The 13,726-nt window shown below is 39.1% G+C and overlaps 1 protein-coding gene across 6 annotated transcripts in view; it reads right to left on the bottom strand.

Annotated features, from left to right (window-relative positions):
- Gigyf2 (GRB10 interacting GYF protein 2) overlaps nucleotides 1-13,726 on the bottom strand; it is a 133,051-nt gene that overhangs the window by 6,810 nt on the left and 112,515 nt on the right. For 5 of the 6 annotated variants that reach the window (XM_050123096.1, XM_050123094.1, XM_050123098.1 and 2 more), the window contains 6 exons: nucleotides 12,762-12,998; nucleotides 9,664-9,786; nucleotides 7,156-7,380; nucleotides 6,834-7,039; nucleotides 5,588-5,742; nucleotides 3,930-4,126 (listed from right to left, as the gene is read on the bottom strand). In XM_050123096.1, the coding sequence (XP_049979053.1) occupies nucleotides 3,930-4,126; nucleotides 5,588-5,742; nucleotides 6,834-7,039; nucleotides 7,156-7,380; nucleotides 9,664-9,786; nucleotides 12,762-12,998 (1,143 nt within the window). Of the gene's footprint in view, nucleotides 1-3,929; nucleotides 4,127-5,587; nucleotides 5,743-6,833; nucleotides 7,040-7,155; nucleotides 7,381-9,663; nucleotides 9,787-12,761; nucleotides 12,999-13,726 lie in introns of those variants that run through there. The other variant, XM_050123099.1, reaches the window with a different exon arrangement.

Raw genomic sequence — 13,726 nt, 5'->3', positions numbered from 1 at the left:
AATCAGAAGGACTAGTAAATAATCAACTTGAGAGCTGAAATCAACAAAATAGAAACAAAGAAAACGATACAAAGAATCAATGAGACAAAGAGTTGGTTCTTCGAGAAAATAAAAAAAAAAATCAACAAAATAGACAAACCTTTATCCAAACTAACCAAAAGACAGAGAGAGAATATCCAAATTAACAAAATCAGAAATAAAAAGGGGGACATAACAACATACATGGAGGAAATCCAGAAAATCATTGGGTCATATTTTGAAAACCTATACTCCACAAAATTGGAAAATTGAAAGGAAATGGACATTATATGGATAAGTATCACTTACCAAAATTAAACCAAGACCAGATAAACAAATTAAATAGACCTATAACTGCTAAAGAAATGGAAACAGTCATCAAAAGTCATCCAACCAAAAAAAAAAGTCCAGGACCAGATTGTTTTAGCACAGAAAACTACAAGATTTTCAAAGAACTAATACCAATACTCCTCAAATTGTTGTATATAACAAAAACAGAAGGAACATTGCCAAACTCTTTTTATGAGGTTACAATTACCCTGATACCCAAATTACACAGATATTACTAAGAAAGAGAATTACAGACCAATCTCACTCATGAACATTGATGCAAAAATACTCAATAAAATACTGGCAAACCAAATCCAAGAACACATCAGAAACATCATCCGCCATGATCAAGTTGGCTTCTTCCCAGAGATGTAGGGATGGTTCAACATCTGTCAAAGCAATCCACCATATAAACACCACAAAAAAAACCCAGAACACATGATCATCTCATTAGATGCTAAAAAAGTCTTTGACAAAATACAACATCCCTTCATGATAAAGGTCTTGGAGAGGGCAGGGATACAAGGAACATACCTAAACATAATAAAGGCTATATACAGCAAGCCAACAGCCAACATCAAACTAAATGGAGAGAAACTCAAAGTGATCGCACTGAAATCAGGAACAAGACAAGGTTGTCCACTCTCTCCATATCTATTCAGTATAGTTCTTGAAGTTCTAGCTAGAGCAATTAAGACAACAAAAGGAGATCAAGAAGATACAAATTGGAAAAGAAGTCAAACTCTTACTATTTGCTGATGATATAATTTATATAAGTGACCCCAAAAATTCTACCAAGAAACTTCTACAACTCATAAACACCTTCAGTAATGTAGCAGGCTATAAGATTAACTTAAAAAAAAAATCAGTAGCTCTCCTTTACATAGATAAGTGGGGTGAGAAAGAAATAAAAAAAACATCACCTTTCACAATAGCCACAAGTAGCATTAAATATCTCAGAGTAACTCTAACCAAACAAGTGGAATACCTGTATGACAAGAACTTTAAATCTTTGAAGAAAGAAACTGAAGAAGACACCAGAAAATGGAAAGATTTCCCATGCTCTTGGGTAGGCAGAATTAACATAATAAAAATCTGACCAAAAACAATCTACAGATTCAAATGCAATGCCCAGCAAAATCCTTCACAGACCTCAAAAGAACAGTACTCCACTTCATATGGAAAAGCAAAAGAAACAGGATAACCACCTGAGTCTGATTCCTGACAGTCACATCAGGCAGTTTACAACTGCCTATAACTCCAGTTTCAGGGGTATCTCATGCTTGCTTTGAAATGCATTGATGTGCATATACTCACTGACATACAAGTATACATAATTTAAAGTTATTTTAAAAATAAATCTTAAGGAAAAAAAGCCTACACTGGTACTAGCAATATAGAAATGGAGAGAGGGCCATTGAACTACTGTTAAGTTCTCATTTACAAAAGTCCACTTGATGCCTGGCATCTCTACAAAGTTCCTCCTGGAACTTCGGCTTTCACTCCAACTATACCAGAATGGCTGTCCTAAATTTTCTAGCAGACATAGTGTCTGTGTCATCCATTAAGAAAAGGAATACACAGCATCTGACTTCAACAAGCCTCAACACTATGACAATACATGCAACTGACTGATTCACAGCAGAAAGTATCTTTGTTCTCTAGTATACAAGTCAGAAGACAAGCTGAGAACCAGCTGGCAGTTCACCATCAAAGGTTGAAGTCATACACGTTATTCACACTGGCAATCCCAGAAGGGATTTATTACCAAAATATTGCCCCCATATTTCTGCCAACTGGTTAGAGTATAAAACAGTACACTAATCCTTTGTTTTTTAACCATTGTCTTTATTAGAGAAGCTTCTTTCAGAAGCCAGCTCAAAGATCAGGTGGTAGCAATGAAGGAAGAAGTGCTGAAAGCACTGTGGAAGAACATGCCTAGGGTCCGTGAGCACATACGATATGGGGGCATTTCCTTGCTGTTTTAGCCCATAGAGGAGACCATCCCATTTTTCCTGCACCACTTCATACCATGTGCTCTTGCAATGCCCTGACACATCTGTTCTACTATGCTGTGGTACAGACACCAGCCATTTCCTCTTAATTTATCTGTGTGCTCTACACAATTAGATCTCAAATGCTTTGTGCTACAATGTATCTTCTACATCTCCAGAAGTGATGTGTAATAGTTATCATCTCTAGTAGAATATGAGTATTTTTAAGCCTCTTTATGGACCCTGCCAACCCATCTTTCAAAAAATGTAAACTATCAACGCTCAAAGACCTCACTTCTGTAAATTTCAACGAATTGTTGTTTGCTTTATTTATTTATTTTGGTAAATGGTCATTCTGGACACACATATGCTCAGTTAGGCAAAATAATAATTTTTTAAAAAAAATCTGTTTGTTTGTTTGTTTTTTTATTTGTTGTGTATACAATATTCAGTCTGTGTGTATGCCTGAAGGCCAGACGAGGGCACCAGACCTCATAACAGATGGTTGTGAGCCACCATGTGGTTGCTGGGAATTGAACTCCGGACCTTTGGAAGAGCAGGCAATGCTCTTAATCGCTGAGCTATCTCTCCAGCCCGGCAAAAGAATCTTTAGCACCCAAGAGATACACTTTCTGCTAAAGAGGGACAAGGGATTATCCACCTTCCTACTTCCTACAGTTCACACCCAGTAGGCAGGTCATCTAGCACAATGTTTTCACATCTTTTCCTTCTTGTGAGTGATTTCACTGTTACGACCTCTGAGTCCAGCGCTTAGGGGCCATCAGTAGATGCTCCTGAGCACAGGAAAACTGTACTACATCTTAGGAAGAAGATGTGCAGGTGAGTTTTGTACTAGTGACAATGACAGTTGCACTGGAGAGGATCAATGTTAAAGAATCAACATATAAAGAATGCCTCTAAACAAAATCTTAAGACAAAATTATGTGCTGATTAGATACTGTAAATTTTCTAGTCACTCAAACTATAGAACAGTGGCTTTCAACCTGTGGGTCATGACCCCTTGGAGGGCTAGTCAAATGACTCTTTCACAGGGGTCACATATCAGATATTTACATTACAATTCATAGCATAAGCAAAATTACAGTTGTGAAGTAGTAACAAACATAGTTTTATGGTTGGGGTCACCACAACCTGAGGAACTGTAATAAAGGGTTGCAGAATACTGTTATAGAAAAGAGCGGAAACAAGAAACAGAAGGCAATTGAATCTTCACACCCCCATCAACAGATGTGATATACCTGTCACACCACATATGCAGTAACATTGTGAGACACAGGAGATGCCAAGTTTTCGAAATATATCAAATTTATGGGTCATGTTGGGATCTGCAGTCTGAATAAAACGTATATGTGAATCAGGAAAACAGCCTGAACACACTTTCTGCTATTTGCTATTGGGACATTTATAGACATTTACTTTGAAAAGATGAAGGCCACACAAATTTTGAAAAGTTTTGGTAACTAAATGAATGCATAAAAATGAAACATTCCATTTAATTCCTCTGGCTACTCAACATTCACAGGCATTCCTGTTCACATGTACTGCACATACTGTGCTGCTTTATACCTGCTGTTGCTGCTGCTGCTGTTGCTGCTGCTGCTGTTGCTGCTGACGCTGTTGGTTGGCTTTCTGTTTGGCACGGCGCTCAAGGAACTGCTTGGCAAACTCCTTGGCCTCAGAAGTATCTCCTAAATAGGCCCTGATATAGTCGTGGACTTCATAAGGAGATTCAACTTCTTTCAAGAAAGAAACAAATGTGGGAACTGCAATACAAGAGGGGAGAGGATATAAAACAGTAACAATGAAATAAAAACATATACAAAGAACAAGCACCAAGTTTTAATATATCAGCACACCAACACAGGCAATAAAAGGAAAGTGAAAGCTATGCAGCTTCTGTGGTAGTACTTGCACCTGCCTAATACAGATGAAAGCGCCTCATCACAGTGCTGAAATTACCCAAAACAGCAGTGTCAAACAAAGACACATCGACATATGCCGAACGTCACTAATTTATGTCAGTGGAAACTCGATGTTACAATGACTGACAGGTATTTGCCTAAGACTAAAGTAATTTGGAAAATTCATTCCTTTTTTCCTTTAATTCAATTTATTAAGTGCTATGATGGACACCAGTTATACCATGGCAGTTATTGGAAGTTGTATCTTCTGGAACTTGTAATTAATTAGGGTATTATGTGTTTTAGAAAGCACCTAGTGGAAAATGCAAATTGTGTGGTTTCAGGAAAAAAAAAACCAAACACACAAACACCAGAGTTAGACAGGCATGGGTTTAAAATTCAATTCTGAAGTTTGCTGGCTGTGTGACCTTGATGAGTTACTTAACCATTCTGAGCCTCTGTTTCCTAATTTATAAAATGGGGATAATATCACCTACTTTGTAAAGGTATCTTCAAAATTTACTGCAAAAAAGGAATAACTGGGTTAACACTATGTTAGCCCAGCTAGTGCCTAGCACATGGTAGGTACTTAATGGATGGCAGCCATCACTACTATGAAAATCTGTTTCCTCTGAAGGCCTTCAGACTCTTAGCTAATGTTATAATGCCACAAGGGAGCCTGTTAATTCTTGACTGTTAAGTGTTAAAGATTGCTGGCTTTAGGCCAGTTATCACCTTGGACTATCAGCTAAGACAATCCCTTCTATAGCATGATCAACAGTCACTGTTGGAAATTCACTTTCATCTAAGGAGCTAGCTCTCTGTAAATGGCTTGTTACAATCATGCTTTTCTTGAAATTGTGCTGAAACCTTTATTTCTGCACAGTCGCAGCCCATACAAAGCAAGTCTATTTACTCTATCATAATTTCCATCACCTCCCAAAGCAGGAAGGAAAATGTCATATGGCTTTGGTACTCTACTGGCCTAGTAGACCTTGGTCCTGACTATGACATTTAACTTTCTCTTAGACATGATAATGCAGCTGGGAAATGTTTCCCATGAAAAGGGTAATGGGAAACTACGACTTCCTTTGTCCTGTACATCCTTAAGGCAGCCTGAGCTAGCATTTAATTTTTAGAACTGCTCATAATCTATTTGAGAATAGTTTTACAAGACTTTCCATAAGTAATATTATGGGAGTCAATTTTTTAATGGAAGGACTTGGCCCCCGGGGACTTCATGGCTTACTGTTCCAACCTGTTAACCTCTTTTAGATCCTGCTCTGTCAATCCACATGCTGGGATTCCCTCCCCAATTCTTACCATCCAAGTTATTTGCCGTATTAAGGGCATGAAGCATCTGTTCACACCACTGGGTAAATCCATCTTGGGCTTTATTTACTCCCTGAAAGAGCTTCAGCAACTTTTCTTCTTCTTCTACTTTCTTATTCTGCCGGTTAGACACACCTACAGATTTACTAAAGCAAAACAATAGGGCGATATTATATTCCCAGAAACTGTTACTATGTGATTATACTACAATACCATAAATACTCTGGAGGTAACACTGGATAGCTGTCCAGTAAGCCAATTCTTAGTTCTATACAAGAGAAAAAGATATTCAAATTCAAATATTTTGATTGGACACTTCCTTAGTAACTATCCTCAGCTAATAATCTAGTTTATAAGGCTACTATTTTGAAAAAATAATGAAATTCTTCCTATATGTTCTTTAGGTAAGTTGTTCAATTTACTAAGCCTCAGTTTCCTCATATGCAAAATGGTGCCAACACTTCTTTGGATTATAATAAAGAATGAAGACAATCTCACAAAGGTCTGGAACATAACAGTGCCTGGCAAAGCAGCTCAATAAACTAATGTGTTTACTTTCTTTAGGTCTTCAATCAGAAAGAATCTGACAATACTACCATTTATTAAGTACTTACTATACGCCAGGCATTTTACTATTTCATGTGTATTTCATTACTTCTTACAACTATACTCATAAAGTTATTATCTTCATTTTACCGATGAGGGAACTGAGGCCCAAAAGAGGTTCTCTCTTGCCCAAGGTCACACAGCTAATAAGTGGAAGTGCTGGGATCTGAGTTCATGAATATAACAACAAACCCATGCTCATTCAACAACACTGGCTACTGAGGAAAGAAAGATGAAGATGAAATAGAATTTGTTAATAGTAATTTTAAGGCTGTTACAGAAGCTTTTTCAGAATGTCCATTCTAATATAAATATAGTTGAAAAATACAAATTAACAAAAACCTCTAAGTTACCTAGAGAAAACACTAGAGAAATATTAACATAAAATATTCTGTTATTATTATTATTATCAGGCTGTCATCATGTAGGAGAAAGGGGTTACATGCTCAGGAGTAGAGTAAGCCCAAGGAACAATCAAGTGTGTTTCACTGGGTAGAGAGCAATCACCACAATTATGACTTACATGCTGTAAATGAAACTGTAAATAAACACTATATCTAACATCCCTTCCACTGCCCTCAACCAACTCCCACCAATCAAGGTACACAGGTATAATCATTACGAGCCCTACCTGAGACTGGCGTTGTTTTTATTTTTATTTGTTGAATTTCTAGGTCCCACCTCTTTGACTGCATCATCCCAAAATCCCATGTTGGAGTTTTTAGTGTCTGCATTACTCCATATACTACTGACTAGATCAGATGCCCACTGGTTAGGAGGACCCGTGTTTATAGAGCCCCATACAGAATTCCCAATGCTGGTGTGCAGGTTGGAATGCTGTCAAAAAGACAAAAGAAAGAATTTAGTTAACACCATTTAAAAAATAGTTTGAAAAGCTTGACAAGATAAGCAAAAAGCAGTGCCCAGGACTGCACTTCATAACAGGAACCCACTGTGTTGTTCCGGGCTCTGTTTGTTTGCTGGTGCTGCTGTTGCTGCTGTTGTTGCTGTTGCTGCTGCTGCTGCATCTGCCTGGCCTCTTCCTGCTGGATCTCCAGAAGAGACTTGGTGGTACCTGCAGGTTTGCTGACATTCCCCCAACCTGAGAGTTTCTGCTGCTGCTGCTGCTGTTGCTGCTGCTGGAGAGCCTTCATCAACTCCCTCTGCTGACGCCTTTGCTGTTGGATAAGGACAGCAAACTCAGGATTGGTTTTTACATCAGTTACAAGCAACAGGACACTACAGAATACTAATACACAACAGCTAAACAAATCAGTTGCACTTGGGAGGCAGAGGCAGGTGGATCTCTGTGAGTTCGAGACCAGCCTGGTCTACAGAACTAGTGCCAGGACAGGCTCCAAAACCACAGAGAAACCCTGTCTCGAAACCCCCCCCCCAAAAAAAAAAAAGAAAAAAAGAAATCAAGAGTTGCTTAATACTGAGCATGTCCAAAATGAATGGGTTATAGAGTCCCAGGCAGGGTGCTCCAGGAAAGGCAAAACAAGTAACATTATTATCTTTGGTTTCTGTGTGTGACAAATAAACAAGGACCAGCAATCTCATGCTCTGTAAGGAATAGGGAGAATAAAAGGTTCCAAGAACATGAATCAAATAATCACAGAGTGAGATACTAACTTTTGGAAGTGGGGTTGGGGGCTGTGGCTAGGGTATAGGTGAGCAACAGAATATCTTCTTTCTTAGCATGCACAGGGAGCCTACAGGAACTCTAAGTCTTGTTCACATTAACTTTTCACTCAATAGAGACCAAAATCATTACAATTTCTAGCCTTGAAAACAATCTGCTCTGAGACACCTATTTGTTGATAAAACCTTTTGGAGAAAGGTAATCCCAGAAGTAAAGTTTAATCCTTTCTTTTGTGTTTACATTAAAGTGAGAAAGAAATTTTAAGGTAGGGAAATGCTTTGATCTACTAGATGATGTCCACTATTTAGAATATATGCATATTCCATATATATATAATTATAGATAGATGATGGCTAGTACATACACTGCGTGCGCACACATACACACCGACAACTCCCATCTCTCTCAGTGTACCAGCAGCTGCCTAGTTCAGTGAATGGTACAATCCAGATCCAAACATGACAGCTTCCATTCCCCCAACAAACTGACTATTCTGTTCAAGCACTAGCTACATAAAGCCTGTTCTTCAGGATGGCTACACTACCTCATGTGTCTAAAGGCCTTTGCAGGACACACTACCATTCTATCCCTAGCCACCCTCAACCCATATCCTCCCCTCTTTCATTCCTGCTAGCAATTCTCTTTCTCTGACACTTCTCACTCTCTAAAGTACCATATATATCGTTTACTTAATTTTTATGGCCCATCTCTCCTAAGCTAGAAGGCAAGTTCACAATAGCAGAGCATTTCATCAGTTTTATACTTGGCTGTACTCCCAGACTATAAATGAGTAAATACGTGTTGATAAATTAATGAACAAGACAACTAACAGCAGGCCTTGAATTAATTTCCTTCTATCAAAAATTTATCCTCTCCAAATTCCCTCTATTCTGTGCCCTTCCTATCCTATAATGATAAGGAGTTAAAAGTAGAGATACTATTTTTGTCATATTAAAAGTTTTTTAAGATAGTCAGAAGACCCAATATCCTTTAAAGAAAAATGTGCCCTGCATTCAGAACAACAAATTCACAAGTGGATGTGTGATGGTTGATGTTAACTGTCAACCTGACATGACCTAGTACCAAAGTGACAATTGATCTCTGGGTTGTGGAAGATTATCTTGATTACACGGATCAGATGAGAAGATGTGCCCACTGTTGGCAGCACCACTCCCTAACTAGGATCCTGGGCTGTACAAAGGACTGAAGGAACTGAGCCTTAGTATGTGCTCAATCCCGCCTCCTGACTGTGGACGCAATGTTCCTTCTGCCTTGACTTTCCTTCTCCCTTAATTCGTTTCTGTCAAGTGTAGTTTAACATGAGAACAGAATAAAAGAATTAAGACAGGGTGAGCAAAATTACCCATAATTCTCAACAAACTATGTATTTTTAGTAATCGTTTTCATTATTCTTTGAGAATGCCATACATACATACAATGTACTTTGGTAATATCTACCTCCCTCCACCCATGCCAACACAACCTCATCTCTTTCTTTTTTTAAAAACAACCCATTGAGTTTATTAGTTCTGTATACATAGTAGGTATAAGGCTATCTACTTTTATTTATGAATTAAATAAAAGTTGAAAAGCCAGAGTAAAAAGTTCTAGGAAACAATTATGTCACCCAACTTTAATGTTATACCTATTAAATCCATTTATACCAAAGGGTCAAATCGCAAGCTGCAGGTTTTAGTAACAATGAGTCAAATTCAGGTACATAACAATTCTTACAGTACCCATCATCAGGAGTCATTAGCCCAGAGTGCACACTAAGCTGCCTGGAATACTGAACTAGGCTGCCTTTACTGTTTACCTCTTCTCGAAGCTGTCGTTCTCGTTCTTCTTCCAGCTTCTGGATTTCAGCCAATGACAGTGTGGCTTGGGACTGACATGGTGTTGTGTTAGACTGCTGACCCCATGTTGAAGAAGAGGGGAGCTAAAAACAACACACATGACAGAGCATCAGCAAACAAGAAGAAGGATAGCACTTATGGTCAGAGCCTCTATTTTTCCTCACCTTTACAAAATTCAATTGAACTGGGCGGTGGTGGCACACACTTTAAATCCCAGCACTTTAAATCCAGCACTTGGGAGGCTGAGGCAGGCAGATCTCTGTGAGTTCAAGGTCAGCCTGGTTCATAAGAGCTAGTTCCAGGACAGCTAGGACTGTTAACACAGAGAAAACCTGTCTTGAAAAACCATACCAAACAAACAAAAAACCAAAATTCACTTAAAAATTCCTTTTCCACAATAATCTCTCAGTTGGCTTGCTTCTTTTGCTCATTTCTCCCAACTTATGTTTATTTTAAAACAACTAAAAAATACGCACATGTATTAATGCTCGCTCTCCCATTTGGGTGGAAATTTGTTACACTGAGCATCGACACAACTAGTAATCCAGAATCAAAATCATAAGGAGTAACAAAGAGTGACTAAACAGAGTTTAAGATGTTTTTTAATCCACTGAGCATTGGTGGCACACACCTTTAATACCAGCACTCAGGAGGCAGGGGTAGGTGGATCTCTCTGAGTTCAAGACCAACTTGGTCTACAGTGTTCTAGGACAGCCAAGGTTACACCATGTCTCGAAAAAACCAAAACATGACTTTTAATGGATAAAGACCATAAGGACATGATATAAGGACCTAGTGAGTGAATTTAAAGCCCAGGATTTCTAAGCTGAGTTAGATAGCGAATAAAGGGGCCAAGCAGTTTTCATTCCGAATCTTATGAAGAAAAGCACCTGCTAACAACCAGGCTACAATGCAGTCCTAGCCCTAGTCATAAAAATTAAGTTGTTTTGGAGCAAAAAAACAAACAAAACCCAACAATCCACTTTATATATCCTTTACATTAATGAGCAAAATAGAATATAAACATGTGGTCCTGAAAACCTGAATTTTCAAAGTCTGGTTTTCTAAAGGGAATTCTTTGTTCTTCTCTGTAAATTAAATTATAGTTTTAAACTATTTTAAAGGTATCTGGATTAACTTTACATGGCTCTGCTACCAACTCTTGGTTGGCTCAACAAAAGACTCGGCTTCTTTTTTTAAAAAATTAATTATTTAGAAAAATCTTTTCTCATTTTACATGCCAAATCCAATTCCCACTCCCTCCTGCTTCCTCTACCTTACTTCCCCTCCCCACCCCCATCCACTCCTTGGAGAGGGTAAGGCTTCCCCCCATGGGGAGTCAACAAGTCTAGCACATTGCTTTGAGGCAGGACCGAGACCCTCCCCAATATATCTAGATAGGTTGAGCAAGGTATCCCTCCAAAGAGAATGGGTTCCAAAAAGTCAGAATGAGCAGTAGGGATAAATCCTGGAAGACTCAGCTTCTTTTTCAGTAAAATGTAGGTTATCAATATCTAAGCTTTGTGAGAAAACACTCTGAAGTGATATGACACACGGAAAACTGTTGGTATGGTACCTAAGAAAGGAAGTACTCAATAATTAATGGTATTGCCAGTAACTCCTCCTTCCCAACTAAACAGGCTTCAATTAGGACATCTGTCTCTTGTCTGACTGTAGCCTGCTAACCTACAGTTTGTTTCCTTCATGTTCATCCCCCATTTAGCTCGCCTGCAAACCTGAGAGTGTTATTCCATGTTCTGCATACCTTTAAGTTCTAATCCTTTGCTAGAGTATATACAGCTATGACATTAGGGGCCCTGTCCATATTTATCTCATTCCTTATTCTGGACATGCTTTTTTTTTTTTTAAAAAAAAAAAAAAGGATTTATTTATTATGTATACAGTGTTCTACCAGATCTCATTATGGATGGCTGTGAGCCACGATGAGGTTGGTGGGAATTGAACTCAGGACCTCTAGATGAGCAGCTAGTCCTCTTAACTGCTGAGCCATCTCTCTAGCCCTGGACTAGCTTTTAAATTTACTTTTTAAAGATTTATTTTAGGAGGCTAAAAAGATGGTTCAGCAGTTAAGAGCATTGGGAGTTCTTCTAGAGGACCTGGGTTCAATTCCTAGCACTCACATGGCAGCTCGCAAGTGTCTCTAACTCCTGTTCAAAGGGATTCAACAGCCTCACACAGAAATACAAGCAGGTAAAATACCAATGTACATAAAATTAAAAAATTATTTAAATATTTATTTTAAAATTATGTATGTGTGTGTGTATTGTGTGCATGTTAGTACAGGCACTAGCAGAGCCAGAAAAAGGCATAGGATCCTCTGGAGCTAGAGTTAATAGGTGTTTGGGAGCCATGTAATGTGGTCAATGGGAATCCTCTGGAAAAGTAGCTAGCAAGCACTCTTAACCACCAAGTAATTTCTCCAGCTTTCAAGATTTCACTTAGAGATTTGGGAGTGTCTCTAACCTTCAAGCCTACTTGCTATGTAAACCACGATGACCTGTAACTTAAGAGGTTTGCCTGTCTCTGTCACTGGAGTTCTGGGATTAAAGTTTGTGCCACCATCTTTGGCCTGTCTTTAAGCAATTTTTAGTAAGACCCCAAAGGCAACTGTGTTTGAGTGCTGTGTTGTGGGTCCCACTCAAAAACCAGGATGCTGTCATGCCTGCTGCCCCTCCCAGGCTGCAGAGCACTTTCTTTTCTTTGATTTTCCTGTCAGCAGTGCTGAAATGGTAAAGAGGAGGCATTTCAACTGTCACGGAACGAAAGAAAGAAAGAAAGAAAGAACGAACGAACGAACGAACGAACGAACGAACGAACGAACGAACGAAAGAAAGAAAGAAAGAAAGAAAGAAAGAAAGAAAGAAAGAAAAAAGTGGCTTGTGTTGTGCTCTGCCACTGCTTGTTCCATCCTTATCACATGTGTGTGCCTTTCAATTAAACAATTAACAACATACACAGACAGACATACATTGTTGATGAACCAAATAGCCAACATAATATTTAACATAAGTGGCTCCTCTTAGGTCTAGGATTATACCTTCATCTGTGCAAGCTGCTGCTGCTGCTGCTGTTGCTGCAGCCTTCGAAGGGCTTCTTGCTGCTGCTGCCTCTGGCGCATCAGCTCCTTCTGTCGCTGCAGCTCCAGCTCCTTCCGTTTTCGTTCCTCTTCCTCATGCCTAAGTCTGGCTGCTTCTTCTTCCATGCGCAGGCGGTTCTCCTCCAGTCGGCGCTGTGCTTCCTCCTCTTCTCGGGCCCATTTGGCAGCCTCCTCTTCCTTTCCAGAAGGAAAAATTAAAGAGGAAAAAAAAATTTTTTTTAATTAATTGTAGGGAGGATAAAATATTGCTTTTAAAGGCTTCCATCATGAGTTATACAGAAAAGATAAAGCAAAAACCGTGCTTTGGATGACATTAGTGAAAAGCAGGTTTTACAGGGGTCGCAAAGGCCTAGTGTGCTCAAGGATCCAACTCTAGCAGATTATTATAGAACTGTCACCAGGTCTATGGTGAAAACTGACCTCAAAAGTAGTTTACCACCTGCTGTGACAAAATCTAGAAATGTCATTTCAGTACCACAGGTTGAGCAAGTTTTCCAGGGTTCTTCACAAGAAGTCATAAGGCCTGGCAAGAACAATAGTTTTAACAAGACTCAGCCAGGCCTGAAACCAGAGTGACTCCTCAAAAATCACTAAATTCCACTATATGACCCAGACGCCCTAGGGTCTTTTCAAAACATCTTCTCCGTAATTAATTCCTTCCTGTCTACACTTTCCCCCCTTACCTGCATTCATTTTCTTTCAGCTCACTATGTCCTCTGGTTCACTTGCCTCAGTGCTCAGCATGCCCTCATCTTTGCAGTTGGTTTGCTATGCCTGCAATGCTCTATCTTGTCTAGATAACACACTGTCCCAAGCTAAGATTGGTTGTGAACCTCTGGGAGGTGGCTTTCCTCTCTATCCTTTCTTTCAGAGACTCCTAGTTCATACTAACACCCTCTCCCTGC

The sequence above is a fragment of the Alexandromys fortis genome, unplaced genomic scaffold (assembly GCF_014885135.2).
Source record: "Alexandromys fortis isolate MF-2015 unplaced genomic scaffold, M_Fortis_MF-2015_v1.1 scaffold_213, whole genome shotgun sequence".
Classification (NCBI taxonomy): domain Eukaryota; kingdom Metazoa; phylum Chordata; class Mammalia; order Rodentia; family Cricetidae; genus Alexandromys; species Alexandromys fortis.
This window is presented reverse-complemented; position numbering and strand designations above follow the sequence as displayed.